The 22,614-nt window shown below is 40.5% G+C and overlaps 1 protein-coding gene across 1 annotated transcript in view; it reads left to right on the top strand.

Annotated features, from left to right (window-relative positions):
* The first annotated feature begins 1,740 nt into the window (after window positions 1-1,740).
* Window positions 1,741-22,614, top strand: part of hcn2b (hyperpolarization activated cyclic nucleotide-gated potassium channel 2b) — a 229,524-nt gene continuing 208,650 nt past the window's right edge. Inside the window, exons 1-2 of the mRNA XM_070860816.1 lie at window positions 1,741-2,414; window positions 17,666-18,089. Of these exons, the coding sequence (XP_070716917.1) occupies window positions 1,741-2,414; window positions 17,666-18,089 (1,098 nt within the window). The remainder of the gene's footprint in view (window positions 2,415-17,665; window positions 18,090-22,614) is intronic.

A 22,614-nucleotide genomic window follows, 5' to 3' on the forward strand; every position in this document is an offset into this window, starting at 1 on the left:
GTCATTCTTATTGATTATATTCCAAAATTAGTTTTGAGTATAGTATTTGAATTTTACAGAATATGCTTTATTGTACAATAGAGTCCAACAAATAGATTTGTTCTTTAAAACATATCTCTAATGTGAATTTAGATTTATATATTTTTAATTTTTATTATAAAAAAGTAAGAATAAAATTCTTATGTGTTTACAGGTGAGAAAATTGTGTTGGTTATTAATCTAGAGCAGGTATAACATTACCTGATCTAATGCAACCTTGAATTACAACTAACTTCCTCAAATATGACTTGCTTTTTGATTTTACCTCTGTTGAAAAACATCATGATATGACTATTCTCTAAAATCTAGTATAACATATAGTTTAAACTGCTTGGATATTCTGATTCATCCTATTCCCCGATTGAATCACAGTATTGACCCTATAGAGAGGAGGCACACTTGCTTAGATGTTGTGACGTCAATAGGGACATGTAGAATTTATTCTGTGAATATCCAATACGAATTGAAGCTAGAAAGTTAAACATAGCAAACTGAGAAAGCAAGAAAGCCTCAAAAATTATTAACAGAAAGAAAATGAGTACTGCATTTAGGATTGTTGTTGCTGCATTTGAACGAAACTGTGTTGGCTATTAACCTGCAGCATGACCTGGTCGAATGTAACCTCGATACAGTAATGTAAAAGTTCGAGAATTACGAAAATACTAAGTATTGTGCCGACCTGGCTAAAAGTGCGGAGGCCAAGTGATCCTGTCACCTGACTGCTGGACGCTTGCTGCAGTGCACACTAACTGGACTGGGCGCTGCCAGAACATCAAATACTCGTTTGAAAACGACTGTAGCAAATCGTGTAATGTTACGATAATTAAAACTCTAATATTAACCCTTAAAGCATAGCGCTGGATCATTTCAGAAATCGGTTTATTTTGAGATGGGCACAGGCATCATTATATTCACCCTTTGTTACAGATGTCCTCCACAGACAACTTTGGAAGTTCACACAGCATGATTTTTAAGTCCAGTTTCTACCAACGCGTCCTCCTAAGACTCCTACCTAAACTGTGAAATCACAATACTCCTGCCAATGTCTGTGGGCCAAACGAAGAAACTGTGATCTCCAATTGAGATTTTTTTTCCCTATGTGCTGTATATGAATTCATTTATTTTTAAAAAGGCTGCAGTAACATTACTATTCCAGGTGGATGCACAGTTTGAGCTGCTGGCTGGCTGGTTAGGTTTTATTAATTATTAAACTTTTCTTTTCCCTGCCATATTAAGTACTGGACTTGAGGGCTCATTTTCATACATTTACAAGAAGTGTCCACGCATTTCATGTAATTCAAACATTATTTCCTTTGTAGATGGCGTTAAAAAGACAAACAATTTTTTTACAGACGCATGAGGGCGCTAAATAATTCTACTTCTTTGTTTTAAAATATTTTTCCACAGGTAAGCTTAAATTCTCCCTTGCAGGTGCTTAACTCGCTGCAAAAGGACACGCCCGCGGAAAGGGCGACAAGAAGGAGCCTTCAATGTGTAAATCTATATTTAAATGGACATCTTGAGGTGGACAGAGTTCTGGGAGCTCCCTCTGACAATGCAGCTTGGTGGATTGGTTAACCTTCTCCTAAAGCAAGGACTAGGACACCATGTCCCCGGCTCCATGCGCCGCTTAAGCAAAAATGTCACGCACACGGAGCTCGGAACACGTCAAAGCATACCTCTTCAACCATTTGAGCATTCATGGACAAATTGCGCCCTGCCATGCGAAGGCGGCTGTACAGCCTACCCCAGCACATAGGTCCCAAAGCCAGCATCATGGACGAGGACGACGAGAACGAGGAGGACACTAGCAGGAAGAGCATCAGGATGAAAGCGATGCCATCGCCCCCAGGAGGGGGAGCCGGCCGAGGCTATCACAGCAATGACAGCAAGCAAGGGGGATCGAGCCAGGGCGAGGTGGAGACGGTGCTGAGCATGAAATGCAACACAAACGGCGATTGCAGGATGACCCAGGGAAGCCAGTCGTCCGTCAACAGGGAAGAGCAGGACTGGGGCGAGGAGAAGAAAGCTGGCATGGAGGGAGGCGGTTCCTCCCACAAGGAAGACAAGAGAGAGACCAAAGTGGCTTTCGCGGCGGCGGCAGCGCCCAGCAGAAAATCATCCCAGCTTCAGCACCAGGGCAGGAATTCCGTCAGCTTTCTGAAATCGGACGGGGCCGAGCAGATCTTGCCCGAGGATGGAGAACAGGGCGAGGGTCAGGCCAGCTTCATGCAGAGGCAATTTGGGGCTATGCTCCAACCTGGGGTTAATAAGTTTTCCCTGCGTATGTTTGGCAGTCAAAAAGCTGTGGAACGGGAACAGGAGAGAGTCAAATCGGCCGGAGCATGGATTATCCACCCTTACAGTGACTTTCGGTGAGTGCTGCAATCGAGGACACTAACCCTTAGCTATTACACATGGTACAGACACATACACACACACATATATATATATGTATAGAACTGCTGCACTTAAGTCTACACCAAATGAGTCGGTTGTCACTCCCAAGAATGAAGGTCGGTTGACAATAACATGTTCAATAGTTCATTGTTAACAGGACCCGATATGGAAATTAAGGAGAGTGTTTAATAAGCAACCTTTAACAGAACACCAGCCTGAAATCTGGACAGCCCCATCAATACACACACACCTGAACCGTATGTATCGGGTTGGAGCTGTGTGGGTCTGGTTTTGCTCTGTGAAAGGCGCCGCGGAGCTGCAGTGAACGGGAATTGTGATTCTATTCCCAAGTATGCTTCTGTCGAGTTATCAGGCAGTGCAGGTGGTTCCAGTGGCAGTGCGATTGCTGACTTAACTTCTTGAGCAGCCCATAACCGGATACATAAATCACACATTCACACTGCAACCGTGTGACCGTTTCCTTTAGAAGCATGTGTGCCTGTTAATGCAATAAAAATGCTGCGCAACTCATAGTGTTAACTGACATTTGAAATGAAGGGATTGTCCCTTGTGAAGTACTGTAGATACAATCTGTAGAGGTGACCTAGCGCTTTATTTTCGGCATAGATGCATTTCCGAGCGTTTGTTGCGTCTGTGTCCTTGGGCGGTGTGGTGGCTGGCGGCATTGTGAGCCACATTATCCCGCCCCTTTCGAAGATGAGGCATTTTATCATCACGACTTCAGGTTAAGGGATGAGAATGGGGTGCGTTTGCCTGCTCGGGAGGGGTAAGATGCTTTCACCCTTGCAGGCTATTTTCATCAAACACAACTTTGGGTCTTTGCAGTCCTGGTGCCTGCATTATTTACCGCTTTCCAGTCCAATGGGGGAAATACGTCTCTATCCTTTCGTGGACTAAGACTGGAGTTATACTACAACTCAAACCGGCGTTAGATGACCACCCGGAAGGCCCTACACCTCATTAACGGTCTCCGAAATTATACTACCACTCTTCTATTGCATCCAACAATTAAAATCATAAACCTGTCAATTCTCATTGGTTCTGGGTTAAAAATATCAGATAGATCTCATTCAAAAGATAAAAACATCACAAGTTTAAATAGGTTTGCAATCTCACTCTTTGTAATTATTAATGTCACTCCTAACATGCCCTGGATGTAAAATCAGACCCCTACTTTTATTTCTATCTGCAAAAAAAACCCAAATATTGTTCACCCTTTCTTAATGTCATTCTTAGCATAGTTCAATTTTCATTCATGTGTTAGTCTATTTACCTGACACTTGTACCTGTGAAACAGTGGATTACTTATGTATGTTACCACAATCATTAACGATTTCAGACCCTACAATGTCACCAACATCTCCATTAATTTAATTGCAATCGTTCTGGTGCTTTACTCCCCAAACACCACTAAAGTGTGGGTGCATACCAAACCATGGATTTATGAGTGGTGAGTTCCCAATACATTGAAGAATTTGTGTAATGTTATCCTTTACTGATAATCCTGATCAAGTTACATACTTCCCAGCAAATATCGTTGGATATTTTCTGTACACCATCACATGCCTTCTTTGGGTCCAGTCATACACATGAGATAATCCTTGCTCCAATGCTTGCTTCCAGCTGTGAGAATTGCTGAAATATTTCACGCACCTCATATCCATGACTGCACACGTCTTGCACATGCTTTGCACAGATATAGGAATTCCCTAGGGGGTATTTTTTCTTCCCTTCTTAACTCATGGCTTCTTTCTATTAATAATTTCCAACTCATCTGACATAACTGAAATACTCTCCAGGCTGCCATCCTTTTTTTCTTCCATATGGAGAATACAACAACTTGTATTTATATAGTGCCTTTAATGTAGTGAAACGTCCCAAGGTGCTTCACAAGTGTATTATGAGATAAAAATTTGACACCGAGCTGCATTAGTAGAAATTAGGGTCGGTGACCATCTTGAAGGAGGAAGAAGAGGTAGAGAGGCGGAGAATTTAGGCAGGGAGTAGCAGAGCTTGGGGCCTAGGCAACAGAAGGCAGGGGCACCAAAGGTTGAACGATAATAAAACAGGGATGCTCAAGAGGGCAACATTAGAGGAGAGCAGACATCTTGGGCGATTGTGGAGCTGGAGGAGCCAAGTTTGCTGACAATACAAAGATGGGAGGAGGAAAAGCAATGTGTGAGGAGGACACAAAAAGTATGCAAAAGAATATAGACAGGCTGTGAGTGGGCAAAAATTTGGCAGATGGAATATAATGTTGGAAAGTGTGAGGTCATGCACTTTGGCAGAAAAAAAATCAAAGAGCAAGTTATTATTTAAATGGAGAAAGATTGCAAAGTGCTGCAGTACAGCGGGACCTGGGGGTACTTGTGCATGAAACACAAAAGGATAGTATGCAGGTACAGAAAGTGATCAGGAAGACCAACGGAATCTTGGCCTTTATTGCAAAGGGGATGGAGTATAAAAGCAGGGAAGTCTTGCTACAATTATACAGGGTATTGGTGAGGTCACACCTGGAATACTGCGTGTAGTTTTGGTTTCTATATTTATGAAAGGATATACTTGCTTTGGAGGCAGTTCAGGGAAGGTTCACTAGGTCGATTCCGGAGATGAGGGGGTTGAATTATGAGGAAAGGTTGAGTAGGTTGGGCCTCTACTCATTGGAATTCTGATGAATGAGAGGTGATCTTATTGAAATGTATAAGATTATGAGGGGGCTTGACGAGGTGAATGCAGAGAGGATGTTTCCACTGATGGGGGAGACTAGAACTAGAGGGCATAATCTTAGAATAAGGGGCTGCCCATTTAAAACTGAGATGAGGAGAAATTTCTTCTCTCAAAGGGTTGTAAATCTGTGGAAGTCACTGCCTCAGGGAGCTTTGGAAGCTGGGACATTGAATAAATTTAAGACAGAAATAGACAGTTTCTTAACCGATAAGGGAATAAGGGGTTATGGGGAGCGGGCAGGGAAGTGGACCTGAGTCCATGATCAGATCAGCCATGGATCGTATTAAATGGCGGATCAGGCTCGAGAGGCCGTATGGCCTACTTCTGTTCCTATTTCTTATATTTTTATGTTCTTATTACAGAGGTAGGGAGGGCGAGGCCATGGAGGGATTTGAAAATAAAAATAGAGAGAAGATCAAATGAGAATTATGCATTCAACAAATACTGTATTCAGCTATTCTAAACAGTTGGTTATTAATTTGTCTTAATCATTATTTCACAAACTTTATGTGCATTATGCTTTTATAAATGAGTTGGGTAGATTTCAATTGATCATCAGTTTAAGGCTTAGATTTATCACTGGTAGAGCAATATACAATATTCTCACTTGGATCCACCCTGTAACCCCTGCTTCCTTTGGGCTTTGGATGATGATTGAAGGGAAAACTGTAATTTGGGTGAATGGAGGAGCTTGAGAAAAGATGGAGTTTTGGTCATGTTTGATTCAAAAGCTAGTTTCATGGAATGAGACAAAGCAAGGCCGATTACATACAATTGATGAAGGCGGGATGGACAACTGGTAATTACCAACAAAGAAAGAAAGACTTGCATTTATATAGCATCTTTCATGACCACTGGACGTCCCAAAGTGCTTTACAGTCAGTGGAGTACTTTTTGGAGTGTAGTCACTGTTGTAATAGGGAAACGTGGCAGACAATTTGCACACAGCAAGCTCCCACAAACAGCAATGTGATAATGACCAGATAATCTGCTTTTTAGTGATGTTGATTGAGGGATAAATATTGGCAAGGACATCAGGGATAACTCCCCAGCTCATCTTCAAAATAGTGTCATGGGATCTTTTACATCTACCTGAGAGAGCAGACAGGGCCTCAGTTTAACGTCTCATCCGAAAGACGGCACCTCTGACAGTGCAACACTCCCTCAGTACTGCACTGGAGTGTCAGCCTAGATTCTTGTGTTTAAGTCTACAGTGATCTGAAAACTAATAAGGAAGTTTTCATCCCTTTTAGAAAGTTGCTTTTTAGTATATTGAGATGTTTATTCTATATATCATTTTTGTTTTTGATTTGATACCCAATAGCGCCAATTAAATATGATTTGCTTGCTGCCATTCTAGTTTTGATAACAATGGGTGTAGGGAACATTCTCAAGTATTGAGGGTTATGCACTGTGTGTGTGTGTGTGTGTGAGGGAGAGAGAGAGCGACTGCTGCATGCTGAATGCAAGTTTGGGCCCTAGTGAGATCTCAGTGGAGCTGCAGCCGGTATGTTTGACAATGACATACTGCAGCAATGGGAATATTTTACCAAAGCCGCTAAATGCTCAATGTATGTGGTGTGTGATAAATAGCTGCATGGGCGACATATATAGTAAGGCTAGTTTATCGTGATGTTGCTTTTCATATGTTTACATTAAATGTGATTATTAAGTATCTGCGAATCAAAATTGAAAGTTAATCTATTATACTACATTATTCTAGAGTAAATCAGGCCACAAGACACCTAAGGGCACCACTGAACAAGTACAAAAATGTTGAATAAATAAACATTTAGTGACATTAAAATTTAAATCACTGTCTTGTATATTCATTTGTTCAACATAGAGACATAGTGGAACCCTTTTGTAATGAAATTATATAGCACAGTAAAGTGATGATTTGAGCTGTTAAGGTAGCAAGTCAGGTATGAAACAGACATTCAGTCAGAAGTAGACAGAGATAAACATGGTGAAGAATTACATTCACCTTAATGACGAGGATCTCCATATTTTGATTTCCCCCCCCCCAAAATTAATTCTGCAGCACGTCCAAAAATAATTCTAACTTAAGAAAGTGTCCTCAGGAGATTCAGCAAATACATTGAGATTAAATGTTTTATTACTAATGTCATTTGTATCTGTTATGAATGTTTCAGCATTTTATGCTGGAATAAGAGGCTGAGATGATTAAAGAGCATAAGTGTAGAATGCAACCTCCTATTCTAGCATAAAGCAACTTTAATTCTTAATAGATAAATGGCTGTTTAGCAATTTATTAATCCCTGCCAACTCAACCAACTGAATAAACTTTCATTTATTTCACGAATGATCTAGATACATTATAGTTTATTTAAAGGGCTAAACAATGAAAGTCTTTCACTAGCTTATAAAGATATGCTAATTATAACAGTAGCTGTCGCATGCTCAATGAATTGAACTGTTACAATTTTTCACGAATAAGGAAATTCAAATATAATATGTAATATTTCACTTGATTAAGAGCAGCATGGTGGGCATGTCATGTTAGGCAATGAACTAATTCTATGAAACAGTAGTAGGTTCTTAGCTTGTGATGTGATTCACCACATAGCTGAATTCCCAATCGCAGGTATTCTGTCAATGGAAACCACACGTGCTGCAGCAAAGTGAATTGCTAAATTTAAGCAATCACAGCCAGCTTAGTTAATGATTCTAAACACAGAGCCATCTAGAGCATAAGATGAGTAATTACCTGTACATCTGGTCCATCGAGCCTGTCCCACACAATTGTGATACCTTGTGTATCACAACCCTACCCGAAGCTATTTGATCTCCTGGGAGAGGCAAAAAAACAGATTAAAAACCCAGACTAATTTGGAAAAAAACTTGGGGATGACATGACCCTTTTTATAGCCACTTTAGCACCTCCAGGGGGCACAAGACAGTTTTCACTCAGGGGAGGAGGCTACCAGTTTCCCAGGAGGTTGTGGAGGCGCTGCCTCGCATGCCCCAAGATTAGGGCCCCGGGCTGGTGCTCAGCCGGCGATGACATCGTGGCCATGCTCAGCGACCCCTCACCGTCCCACACCGACCCCTTACCGCTCTGCATGGGAAATTGCCCCGCGAATCGTGAGCGGATGTCACGCAAAGCTGGTGGACATCTGCACTCAGGGCGGTGAGTAAAGGGAAGGGCTCCAGTGCCCCGGGCTGCCATCATTTTTTGTCGGCTGACTCCCGGGCGCCGGGCAGCTGGCCTGGTCCCACACTGCCCTGGTGGTCCAGTGGTGGCCAACAGAAGCCGTGCAGAGTGCACAGTGACCCTCCCCTTTAATCGAAGGGGAGGGGCGTTGAAGGGCGTCAGCACTACGCGGAACATCCGCCTAGCGCTGAACATTTCTTTCCAGTAGCGCCCCGGGATCTTCCCCTAAAGGAAGTGGAGCACAGGAGATTGCACTCTGGTTCCTTTCAGAGGCGGTAAGGGCAATTCCAAGTCGGGGACGGGACATCCGCGTCGGGTGCTAAAAGCCATAGCAGGCAATACATAGTAAATATTCATACAAGGTATCCATTGTCAATATCAGCCTGTGACCCATAAAAAATATTTTAAAGCTCCAAAATTGCCATGGTATTATATCACTGTAGATTGACATGTTTGGTCAGAACAGGATCTCATGCAGCCCCAGATTTGTAATTTGAAAAGCTAATACAAATAACATCAGCTTTTTGAAATGTACACACTTGCCACAGTTATAGTAAATTATTAGAAGTAAAGAGCAAATTATGCCATGGATATACTACGTGCCCTCAAATTGTGTGATTTGGTGGTGTGGCTGGTTTAGATACTGACCTTTCATCCCTTTGTCTGGGTTCGAATGCAGCTCTGATTTACAGACTGAATGTCTCTTGTGTGCGATTCCCATGCGAGATGAGTTTGAATTGTCTCCACACAGTTTCTGCTTAGCATGGACCCATAGCACTAAACGACTAATTCGGCAATAAATAGCTATCTTGCTCAGAGAGACTGCAGTGTCACTGGGTCGGAAATGGAAACTCACATAAGTACCAGTAGGATGTGCTCGTCTAGATTAGGGCCTTATGTATACTGCTGGGGACAATGCATCTAACCATGTTTTTTCATGACTTGGGAATGTTTGATGCTGTGGCTCAGTACCTGCAATGAAAAGTACTCCATTCCTCAACACCAAGATTCTTCGCCTTGATGAACACAGAATTCACAAAATATGTGCTGAGAAGCTGCCCTGACAGAGCACAGAACTCGCCTTGTCCTCCAATTTGTGCTTCTGATCTGAAGCCAAATTTGCTTTGTTTTGTAAAATGTTATTCTTGACCAGAGAATGACTTGCATTTATATAGCACCTTACATCTCAAAGCACTTTACAGCCAATGAAGTGTAGTCACTGTTGTAATGTAGGAAACGCAGCAGCCAATTTGCACACAGCAAGCTCCCACAAACAGCAATGTGACAATGACCAGATGATCTGTTTTTCTTAAGTTGACTGAGGGATAAATATTGGCCTGGGATAGCTCCCCTTCTCTTCTTTGAAATAATGTGATCTTTTACATCCACCTGAGAGAGTAGATGTAATAATGCCTCATCTGAAAGACAGCACCTCACTGGAGTGTCAGTCTAGATTTTTGTGCTTAACTACCTGGAGTAGGATTTGAACCCACAACCTTCTAACCCTGAAGCAAGTGTGTTACCCACTGAGCCACAGCTGACTAGCTATCAATCACCCCTCTTCTGGGAGAAGTATAACCCTTCCTAATGTGATTTAAACACCAAGCAAGGCTAAGAATAAAGGGTGTTTATAATGTATTATACAATTTTAAAAATCTTTCACTTGGAGATAACTCGGAGACTGTTATGCATGTTAATTTTTGGATATTAAGGGAATCAAGGGATATGGGGATAGTGCAGGCAAGTGGAGTTGAGGTAGAAGATCAGCCATGATCTCATTGAATGGAGGAGCAGGCTCGAGGGATCAAATAGCCTACTTTTGCTCCTATTTTTTATATTCTAATACAATTTGGGCGTTATAGCAACACACTGGTTTTCCTTGATAGCAGTAACAGTAAGGCATCTGGGAATGAATTATAATCTTGCCCTCGATGTTCCATTTGTTTCCTTTACACGTTTCATCACAGGAATTGCTTAAGGGATAGCTTAATTTGGCGGGGGAGCTTGGGGCTTCTGAGTGCTATCTTTCTCTCTGGTACATGCACTGACAGATGGCGTCTGCAGCAGGAACCCGGGATGTTTCGAGTCTGCACCTGCATGGAGCTGTTTGTGGTACTCAAACTTGAAGTGCCACCCACTATAAAACTTGTTCCTTCAGTAGGATCTTCCCTGCAGTGTAAATACCAATACGAATACTATCTGTACCGCCCATTTAGCCAGAAAAGCTGCAATTAAGGTCCAGAATGCTGAACAATTCCATTGACAAATCAACATTTTTACATTGTAGTATTTTTTTACTAGGGATTTCCATTGCCTGCTGTGTAGCTGTCTGATTTTTAAGCACAGCAGCAATATTAAACTTCCAAATTACTCCACTGTGCTGTAAATACACCATTAAATACAGTTTCCTTCCGATTTAGAGTTTTCAAAATAAAACATCCTGAATGACATTTGAAGACAAGATTTGATTCAGGCAGAGTGCAAACCAGCTCAGCTTTAAGATATGATGTCCGTCTCTTCTGCAAAATTATTGATCGCCGTAGTACAATAATTCCAGAAAATCACAATTACAAAAAAACTCTCATTTGATGTAAATTGTAATACAGGACTCGCAGCTCAAATTAGTGACTGTATATATTTAATGACATCCATATAATGAGGAATATAATTGAACCCATGCTGTCAATATTTTGTTTTCTGTCGTCTATGTACAGCAGTTACTGCTCAAAAACAGAAAATGCTGGAAATCTCAGCAGGTCAGGCAGCAAGCAGAGTTAACGTCAGAAGAAGGGTCATCGACCCGAAACGTTAACTCTGATTCCTCTCCACAGATGCTGCCTGACCCGTTGAGATTTTCATCCTTTTCCGTTTTTATTCCTGATTCCAGCACTCGCAGTATTTTGCTTTGGAATTACTGCTCAAGCCTGCTTGTTATTTTAATCACTGATTTTTTTTGTCTTGATGATTAGGCACCCGAAGCAGAAGGACAATTATCACATAGGATTCAGCACCATGAGCGCCCCGCACTCGAAGATCAGGCACATCATATTTTATAGCTAATTCACGCCAGCAGAATACGACACCCATGTGATAATACCTCCTTCTGCCGATAGTTAATGGTGTTTTATGTTTTCAGAAGGAAGCCTGCAGATGTCCTCCCTGTCTAACCCTGCTCTGTGAGCTTTACCCGCAATCAGTCTGTCCTTGTGGCGACCTTGCGGACAAGGATACACCGTCACCTGATCCAGTACCGCTGTTGTAGCTGGAGTACATTAGTGACCTTAAATCAACGGTGTCTACCACAGCCTATTAGAGATTCATTGCTGCTTTGGCGCTGGTGATAAGAGCAGTCGTTCTGCTGTGTAGCGTCAGCTTCAGTATTATATATGTATCTTGTGATCACAATTAATGTTATTTCTTTAGGTATCTCATTACCGTATTCCTGATTGTGGATTGAATAGAATCTATTTTTTTTCATGGAAGAATTGATTCGTTCACCTAAATGCCATTCCTATAGTTTGCCTCACCTTTCCCCCTCACTCTCGCTCAGTAACTTCCTTTAACCAGTTCCCTTCTATCTAGTATACAGGCTACTGATCATTCAAAGTCGTTTTTTGAGCTAAAAAATGAATCATCCAAAAAATTGAATTAAGAACATAAATAACTTGGGAAAATCAGAATTTAGAACTAAACTAATGATTTATCAGATAATTTGAATGAATGGACTTTGAATTGAGATGAGCACTGATATATTCCATTCTTTATCTTTGCATTACGTTCCAACAATCCCTATCTCATTTTTCCCTTTTCACTTTGATTAACTGTCTGACTTATTAATTATTAGTTCTGTATCCATGATTCTCTTTAATCTGTCTCCATTTTTATTCTATTCATAATTTATCTGCCTTTTGTAATTTTTGTTACTTTTTTTCATCGTCGCTGTGATTTTTAGGTAAGTTATTTTACACAGTTTGTCTAATGCAAAGTATTTTCGATTGCACATTGATGCAAAATGCATACAGTATTTGAAGGTAAAGTCACCCAAACTGTATCCAGAAATCACCTTTTGGAGGTAACCTCACATGACTTCAGCTTCACAGTGGTTGCAGTCTGAATGTAGCTGGTGAAAAATGCAGTCTAAAAAGTTTTCAGACGGCCCATTCTTAAAATCAGTTTTTAATTGTTTTAATGTTACCAAGTGCCTAAAAGACAGTTGACTCATTGCCACATTTAAATCTAACTATCACTTGAATTGAGCAGAACTCTGTATTGTGTTCAAGCAAGTACATGCAAAGGATTTTATTTCCCTTAGCCAAAGAGCTAATTTTGTAAAATATATTCGTTCATGCGATGTGGGCATCACTGGCAAGGCCAGCATTTATTGCCCATCCCTAATTGCCCTTGAGAAGGTGGTGGTGAGCCGTCTTCTTGAACCACTGTTCTTTGTAGCGGTTTGGTACAACTGAGTGGCTCGCTAGGCCATTTCAGAGGGCAGTTAAAAGTCAACCACATTACTGTGGGTCTGGAGTCACATATAGGCCAGACCGGGTAAGGACAGCAAATTTCCTTCCCTAAAGAACATTAGTGAACCAGATGGATTTTTAACAACAACGCGATAGTTTCATGGTCACCATTACTGATACTAGATTTATCTAATTGAATTTTTTGAGGAGGTAACCAGGAGGGTCGATGAAGGTAGTGTGTACGATGTAGTATATATGGACTTTAGCAAAGCTTTTGATAAGGTCCTATACGGTAGATTGGTCATGAAGGTTAAAGCCCATGGGATCCAGGGCAAAGGATCAAGTTGGATCCAAAATTGGCTTGGAGGAAGGAAGCAAAGGGTGATGATTGATGGATGTTTTTGTGACTGGAAGAATGTTTCCAGTGGGATTCCGCAGGGCTCAGTACTGGGACCCTTGCTTTTTGTGGTATATATCAATGATTTAGATTTGAATATAGGGAGTATGATTAAGAAGTTTGCAGACGATACTAAAATTGGCTGTGTGGTTGATAAAGAAGAGGAAAGTCATGGCTGCAGGAGGATATCAATCTACTGGTCAGGTGGGCAGAACAGTGGCAAATGGAATTTAATTCAGAGAAGTGTGAGGTGATGCACTTTGGGAGGGCTAATAAGGAAAGGATATACATATTAAGCGGTAGGCCACAAAATAGTGTAGATGAACAAAGGGACCTTGGAGTGCTTGTCCACAGATCCCTGAAAGCAGCAGGCCAGGTGAATAAGGTGGTTAAGAAGGCATACAGAATGCTTGCCTTTATTGGCCGAGGCATAGAATATAAGAGCAGGGAGGTTATGCTTAAATTGTATAATACTTTGGTTAGGCCACAGCTGAAGTATTGCATGCAGTTCTGGTCGCCGTATTATAGGAAGGACGTGATTGCACTAGAGAGGGTGCAGAGGAAATTTACTAGGATGCTGCCTGGAATGGAGAATCTTAGTTATGAGGACAGATTAGATAGGCTGGGTTTGTTCTCATTGGAACAGAGGAGATTGAGAAGAGACCTCATTGAGGTGTACAAAATATTGAGGGGCCTAAACATAGTGGATAGTAAGCATCTATTTCCATTGGTGGAGGGGTCTATTATGAGGGGGAATAGCTTTAAGGTGGTTGGTGGAAGGTTTAGATGGTTTTGGGGGGGGGGGGGCTTCTTTACGCAGAGGGTTGTGGGGATCGGGAATTCGTTGCCTGGAAGAATAGTGGATGCAGAAACCCTCACCACTTTTAAGAGATGGTTGGATGAGCACTTAAAGTGCAGTAACCTGCAGGGTTACGGACCTAGAGCTGGTAATTGGGATTAGACTGGATGACCTTTTGTTGGATGGAGCAGATATAATGGTAAGTACTGCAGGGAATAAGAATATGGCCACGGTGATCTCCTGGACTAGTTTCAATCGCCTGGATGAGTCAGAGAGGAATTTTCCCAGATTTTTTTCTCCCTAAATTGGCTTAGGTTTTTAACCTGGTTTTTGTCTCTCCCAGGAGATCACATGGCTTCGGTTGGGCTGGAGTGCAGAATGTTTTAGTATAAAGGGTGTCGTAGTTGTGGTGAGGCGGATTGGTTGGGCTGGGTGCTCTTTGCCTTTCCGTCATTGTTCAGAGGTTTATATGTAACCTTTAGGGTTGCTGACCAAGGGCCGTGTGGCTCTTTGTTGGCCGGCGCAGACACAATGGGCCGGAATGGCCTCCTTCTGAGCTGTAAATTTCTATGTTTCTATTTAATTAACTGAAATTAAATTCCCGAGCTGCCGTGATGGGACTTGAACTCATGTCTCTGGATTAGTCCAGGCCTAATCATAGAATCAGCAGTGTAATTTTGGATTATTTGCCTCATACCATTTGTAAATTTTGTACCTGTAATACAACAGTAGCATTTTTCTGCCTTTTTTATGTTAGGCCAGAGATCCCCTGGATCTGTTTTGAGAATTTCCTGGCTTCTCTCCATTTTACTAAGCTGAATTCTCACAATATCTTAGACTGGCCTTGTTCTCCAAATCCTGCCTCATATTCTCCTCACTGTGTCTTTCTCTGTTTCTGTTGTTGTTCCTCCTACACCATTGTCTTAGGCTTGTGTTTTTCTGCTCTGCATGCCCTGCATTAACTCACCAACATAGCCCCAGCATGTTGCTGCCACTGTTGCAATGCATATACAATCAACGATGTTCCCTTTTAACATGCTTCAAGATAGATCTCAATATTACTGCTGTTCAAATCAAATGGCACAATATCTTTCCTGTTCAAGTTATGTGATTCCGTTAAAGGAAGCCAGCTATCCATTGTTGTCAATCATTACACCCCACTGGCATTAATAAGATAAAAATATAAAACCGTAAGTAATGTTAGTTTCATATATATTATGCAGTGTAACATTTTGCAGCATATTCCAAGCTAGTAATGCTTTTCAAGTTTTAAATGGCAATAAACTATTTAAGTTTGCCTTCACTGCTTATGATGTCTTGTAAAGCCCTTATATGTTGCTGCCGAATAATCTAACTGTATATGTGTGTTAGATGTGCTCACCTTTCCAATAGATTACTTTACATATACTGTATTGTATAGTTCACCATGCATTTTAACTGTTAAACATGGTTAGAGCTGCAAAATTGCTACCCACAATTTGTTTTACATGGTGTACACTGACACAAAATTTACTTAAATACACAAGCTATGTGAAACTTTCAACAAGAACAGCATCAGCAAACCAAGTGGATGTAAAGTGGGCAAACATTTTCTTTAATACTAATTTTCAACATTTTTATATTCAACCATTTGAGAAGAATCTTACATGCACTTGAGAGGATTTAATAAGTTTCTCAGATGGAAGCTGAATTACTTTATTTGGGAAATATTTTATGTTGAAATAAAATGATAGATGTATACTGCTTAAAGAGCTTAGAGTGTAATATCTACTTAAGGAGGTATAGATGGTGAGAGTACAATAAATATGCTTCAGGAGATGGACAATGTTGACAATGACTGCAGAAAATTATTCACATTAGACACACTTAGCAGGAGCAGTATTCCACATTAATGTGTGCATTTTGGGTTTCAATAAACTATTGAAGGATATAAACTTATGGTAGGGAATTTTATTTCGATAAAATTTAAAAACAGTTCACAGCCAAAACCTAAATACATGGTTTTTATCTGTAGGGCTTATGTTTATGTAATAACATGTCATTGCAGAGAATAATTCATCGGTCGGCATGGCTGCTGCAGAGGTTTGGTAGTTTAATTGATAGTGCATAAGGTCCATGTTATATATGTTACTCAGATTGTGTATTTTTACTTGAGCTATGAGGTATTTTTCTAAAACAGGAATATGTTTCAAAAACAATATTCTGCATTTATCATATTGAGTCTGCTGAAATTATATTGTGCCACTTTCATAGAAAAAGCGAGATGCATGGTGTACTGAATTGTACCATAAACCTGAACATAATAAAGCTTTGCACTTACTGGTGTGCCTCAGTACCCTTTGTTGCTATGATTTAGAACTGCTGGTTAGAGACCACCTGGACTGTAGGCAGCCCTCCTTATTCCTCAATTCACAAGTAAAATGTCATGGTATCACACGGGGATTTCTACATAAAATGGCTGCTCCCAAGAAATCTGTAACTGGCACTTCTAAAACATAAAATAAGTTAATGGGGTGACTGAGAGAGACCCAGTGAGTAAAGAAAGAAAGACTTGCATTTATATAGCGCCTTTCACAACCACCAGACGTCTCAAATTGCTTTGCAGCCAATTAAGTACTTCTGGAGTGGAGTCACTGTTGTAATGTAGACAAATTTCTCTTAATATTTAAAATAATGGTCCAAATGAACAGACTATGCTTATCCCTGTTGTTTCTCATCTACATAAATAACTGGAATGCATAAACCTATTGGGAACTTATTAAATTTGTTGTCAGAATGGAGGGTGCCGTTAAGGTTTTGCAAAATGAAGTAGGTTTTTTGGGCAATTGGGGAGACAAGTAGTAAATGAGATTTGATACTAACAAATGCAAACTATTCCGTATTGGAAGAAAGAATGAGCATTATAGGTATAAATCCAAAGACGTCATGCTGCGGTTTATACCTGTTACAGACCTCATTTGGAATATTGTGCACAATTCTGATCAATATAGTTCAACAGGGACATCCATGAAGAGAGTAAAGAGAAGAGTGATTAGAATGATCCCTAGTGTAAAAGAGGGTGTGTTATGAAGAAAGATTAGAGAAGCCCAACCTTAACAGTTCAGAGAGAAGAAGGTTAAAGTGTGACCCCCATTGAGGTACATAAAGTATAAAATGATAAAGACAAGATAGAGCGAATATTGCTCTGTCAGTCAGGCAAGTCGAACACAAGCACAAAATTGAAGATAGTGAAAAGCAAATTTAACAGCGATCACGGAAAAAAAACGTATTTATTCAAAGGATGTTAAAGGTTTGAAATGATCTACCAGGTAAGTTCATGGAATTAAAGTGAAGATCAAAATGCAAGTTAGAGCTAGGCTGATTTATTTGAAATACTGAAGAGATGAGTTTGATGGATCTTTTCTTGTCCTTGATTTTTTTTTAAATGATGTAATAGAATTATAGAATAGGCAAAACATTATAACAATTCATTATCAGTTGTTCAGCGTTGAATAATTAATTTTGTTTAACTTGATGTAACTACATTTCAATGATTCTCAAAGGAATGCCAACAAACTCTCCACTCATAACACTCAGTTATTGAAAGGATGGCAGAAAGGATTTTTTGAGGATTTTAATTAAATTACTATGTTTCTTTGCAGGTTTTACTGGGACTTCACAATGTTGTTGTTTATGGTTGGAAATCTCATAATTATCCCGGTAGGAATCACCTTTTTCAAGGAAGAAACCACTACTCCATGGATTATCTTTAATGTCGTGTCTGACACTTTCTTCCTTATGGATTTGGTCCTAAACTTCAGAACTGGAATTGTTATAGAAGATAACACAGAGATCGTACTGGATCCACAGAAAATTAAGAAGACATATTTAAAAAGCTGGTTTATTGTAGACTTTGTCTCCTCAATCCCTGTGGATTATATATTTTTGATAGTAGAAAAAGGAATCGATTCAGAAGTTTATAAAACTGCCAGAGCGCTTCGAATTGTGCGTTTTACAAAAATTCTCAGTCTTTTACGATTATTGAGACTCTCAAGGTTGATTAGGTATATCCACCAATGGGAAGAGGTAAGACTTCTTTTTAAATGAATGTCCTTTGCTCATATTTATATAATAGTGATACATCTTTACAGTTGTAGTAACTTAAACATGATGGGATAGAAATTGAACACAGCTACACCAGTTTTACGGGCGTTAAACTGGCACAACATTGACTAATTTAGCAGTGGGAAGGCCTGTGGTCGATTTGTGCATGGACCCGGGCCGCAGCTAGTTTCGGCAGGTCCTTTTGTTGGGCAGCATGGTGGCCACCTAAAAATGAGTGCAGGACTCATTCTGAATCCATTCGCGAAATTGATTAGAAGTATGTATAAACTTTTGGTGTTTATGTATTCATCTCAACACAATTTTAACATATTTTCCATAATAAATCCCAGCGCTGTTGAGACAATATGGATGTCCTTCCTACTTAAGATTAAACAATGGCTTTTGATGAGGGATAGTAGCTACTTGGAAATAATTTTGATGAATTGGGATGTTTAGCAAATTGATTTTGTGAAATTAATTTAATCAAATCAAGATGATACCATTATCACATGACATATAGGGGATAAGGCAAAGGCCGAAATAGGCAGTAAGGAAATAACTTACATTTATATAGCAATTTTCATGACATCAGGATGTCCCAAAGTGCTTTACAGCCAATTAAATACTTTTGAAGTGTAGTCACTGTTGTAATGGAGCAAAGCAGGGCAGCCAACTTGCACACAGAAAACTCCCACAAACAGCAATGAGATAATGACCAGATAATCTGTTTTAGTGAAGGGATAAATATTGGCCAGGACATCAAGAAAATCCCCCCGCGCCTCTTCAAATAGTCACACAGGATCTTTTACGTCCACCTGAGAGAGCAGATGTGACCTTGGTTTAATATCTCAGTCGAAAGTCATATCACATATTCTATTACGCAAGAATTGTAATAACATTGTGAATGTATTCATGAAAATTGCCTTTGTTCAGTATTTCTACAAAGTTAAATGCTGCATTTAAGGGAAAGCTAGATGAACACATGAAGGATGGGTTATGTTGATTGGATTAGATGAGCAGGGGTGGAAGTCGGCTTGGGAGGAGCATATACATTGGCATGGGCCAATGACCTGTTCCTGTGCTGTACATTCTATGTGATTCTATGTATAAACACATTCTTTTACAATATGCTTACAATTTCACTAGAAATATGAAACAGTGGAAATTTTCACAATTACAATTTCAGCATCACTGTACTTAATAACTGGAGACTTTCCAACCCCATAAATCATGAAATGAAATTCAAGCTGTTTATCATTATCATGGTATGCGACATCCTTTGAAATACATTACTCCCTGTGTTACTCTATTTAATGGCCCAAAATTGGCTGTTAAAGTACCAGCGAGGCTAATGGCGTTTGCTGTTATTTATTATCAAATGCCACAGCAAATTTAGGCGATGGCAGATGCGCGATTAAATGTGGGGATCGAAAAGTTGAATAACAAAGAAAGGATCTCGGTTTAACATCTCATCCAAAAGACAGCATCTCCGCCTTTAACTTTGTGAAAATGGCACCTCTCTGTCTGGTTCCCCACTCAAATTAATTGAGTGGTGTGAAGTTCTTGTACTTGTACGATAGGTACAAAGTAAAGTCGCCACAGAAAATTAAGTCAAGTCATTTCAAGTCTAAGTAGCCTTTGAACTACGTGATAATTATTCATTACTGCCAACCTCTCTGGTACTGAAAATTAACGATTGCAAGTGTGGAGCCTCATTGCTTCAGGTTTTAATTGTTGTTGAAAATAGAAAGAAAGAAAGACTTGCATTTATATAGCGACTTTCATGACCACAGGACAGCCCAAAGCACTTTACAGCCAATGAAGTAATTTTTGAATTGTTGTCACTGTTGTAATGCAGCAAAGCAGGGCAGCCAGTCAGAGTAGGAATCGCAGGATTGCTCAGATGAATACGTGGCTTGAGCAGTGGTGCAGCAGGGAGGGATTCAAATTCCTGGGGCATTGGAACTGGTTCTGGGGGAGGTGGGACCAGTACAAACTGGACGGTCTGCACCTAGGCAGGACCGGAACCAATGTCCTAGGGGGAGTGTTTGCTAGTGCTGTTGGGGAAGAGTTAAACTAATATGGCAGGGGGATGGGAACCAATGCAGGGAGACAGAGGGAAACAAAATGGAGACAGAAGCAAAAGACAGAAAGGAGATGAGTAAAAGTGGAGGGCAGAGAAACCCAAGGCAAAAAACAAAAAGGGCCACTGTACAGCATAATTCTAAAGGGTCAAAGTGTGATAAAAAGGCAAGCCTGAAAGCTCGGAGCCTCAACGCGAGGAGTATTCAGAACCCAGGAGAGGGATCTAAGCGAGTTAGAGAGGGTGAGAGCTCAGATGAACAGGGACCCCAAGAAAGAATGCAAAAGGCAGGAGGCAACAGAGCAGAGTAGCACTGGGGTAAGTGTAAACCACAAGGTGATAGGAAGGGACAATATGTATGAATATAAAGGGGCTGCAGGAGGGGTCAAAACTAAAAATCATGGTTTAAAAACTAGTATTAAAACACTCTACCTAAACGCATGCAGCATTCGAAATAAAGTAAATGAGTTGATGGCACAAATCATTACAAATGGGTACGATTTGGTGGCCATTACAGAAACGTGGTTGCAGGGAGGCCAAGACTGGGAATTAGACATACAGGGGTATCTGACAATTCGGAAAGATAGACAAGAAGGGAAAGGAGGTGGGGTAGCTCTGTTAATAAAGGATGCTATCAGGGCAGTTGTGAGAGACGATATTGGCTCTAATGAACAAAATGTTGAATCATTGTGGGTGGAGATTAGAGATAGTAAGGGGAAAAAGTCACTGGTGGGCATAGTTTATAGGTCCCCAAATAATAACTTCACAGTGGGGCGGACAATAATCAAGGGAATAATGGAGGCATGTGAAAAAGGAACGGCAGTAATCATGGGGGATGTTAACCTACATATCGATTGGTCAAATCAAATCGCACGGGGTAGCCTTGAGGAGGAATTCATAGAACGCATACGGGATTGTTTCTTAGAACAGTATTTTACAGAACCTACAAGGGAGCAAGTTATCTTAGATCTGGTCCTGTGTAATGAGACAGGAATAATAAACGATCTCCTAGTAAAAGATCCTCTCAGAATGAGTGATCACAGTATGGTTGAATTTGTAATACAGATTGAGGGTGAGGAAGTAGTGTCTCAAACGAGCGTACTATGCTTAAACAAAGGGGACTACAGTGGGATGAGGGCAGAGTTGGCTAAAGTAGACTGGGAACACAGACTAAAGGGTGGCACAATTGAGGAACAGTTGAGGACTTTTAAGGAGCTCTTTCATAGTGCTCAACAAAAATATATTCCAGTGAAAAAGAAGGGCGGTAAGAGAAGGGATAACCAGCCGTGGATAACCAAGGAAATAAAGGAGAGTATCAAATTAAAAACCAATGTGTATAAGGTGACCAAGGTTAGTGGGAAATTAGAAGATTGGGAAAATTTTAAACGACATCAAAGAATGACTAAGAAAGCACTAAAGAAAGGAAAGATAGATTACGAAAGTAAACTTGCGCAAAACATAAAAACAGATAGTAAAAGCTTTTACCGATATATAAAACGGAAAAGAGTGACTAAAGTAAATGTTGGTCCCTTAGAAGATGAGAAGGTGGATTTAATAATGGGAAATGTGGAAATGGCTGAGACCTTAAACAATTATTTTGCTTCGGTCTAAACAGTGGAAGACACAAAAACCATGCCAAAAATTGCTGGTCACGGGAATGTGGGAAGGGAGGACCTTGAGATAATCACTATCACTAGTGGGGTAGTGCTGGACAGGCTAATGGGACTCAAGGTAGACAACTCCCCTGGTCCTGATGAAATGCATCCCAGGGTATTAAAAGAGATGGCGGAAGTTATAGCAGATGCATTCGTTATAATCTACCAAAATTCTATGGACTCTGGGGAGGTACCAGCGGATTGGAAAGCAGCTAATGTAATGCCTCTGTTTAAAAAAGGGGGCAGACAAAAGGCAGGTAACTACAGGCCGGTTAGTTTAACATCTGTAGTGGGGAAAATGCTTGAAGTTATCATTAAGGAAGAAATAACGGGACATCTAGATAAGAATAGTGCAATCAAGCAGACGCAACATGGATTCATGAAGGGGAAATCATGTTTAACTAATTTACTGGAATTCTTTGAGGATATAACGAACATGGTGGATAGAGGTGTACCGATGGATGTGGTGTATTTAGATTTCCAAAAGGCATTCGATAAGGTGCCACACAAAAGGTTACTGCAGAAGATAAAGGTACGCGGAGTCAGAGGAAATGTATTAGCATGGATCGAGAATTGGCTGGCTAATAGAAAGCAGAGAGTCGGGATAAATGGGTCCTTTTCGGGTTGGAAATTGGTGGTTAGTGATGGATCGGTGCTGGGACCACAACTGTTTACAATATACACAGATGACCTGGAAGAGGGGACAGAGTGTAGTGTAACAAAATTTGCAGATGACACAAAGATTAGTTGGAAAGCGGGTTGTGTGGAG

Source organism: Pristiophorus japonicus, chromosome 18 (assembly GCF_044704955.1).
Source record: "Pristiophorus japonicus isolate sPriJap1 chromosome 18, sPriJap1.hap1, whole genome shotgun sequence".
In the NCBI taxonomy this organism is placed as follows: domain Eukaryota; kingdom Metazoa; phylum Chordata; class Chondrichthyes; family Pristiophoridae; genus Pristiophorus; species Pristiophorus japonicus.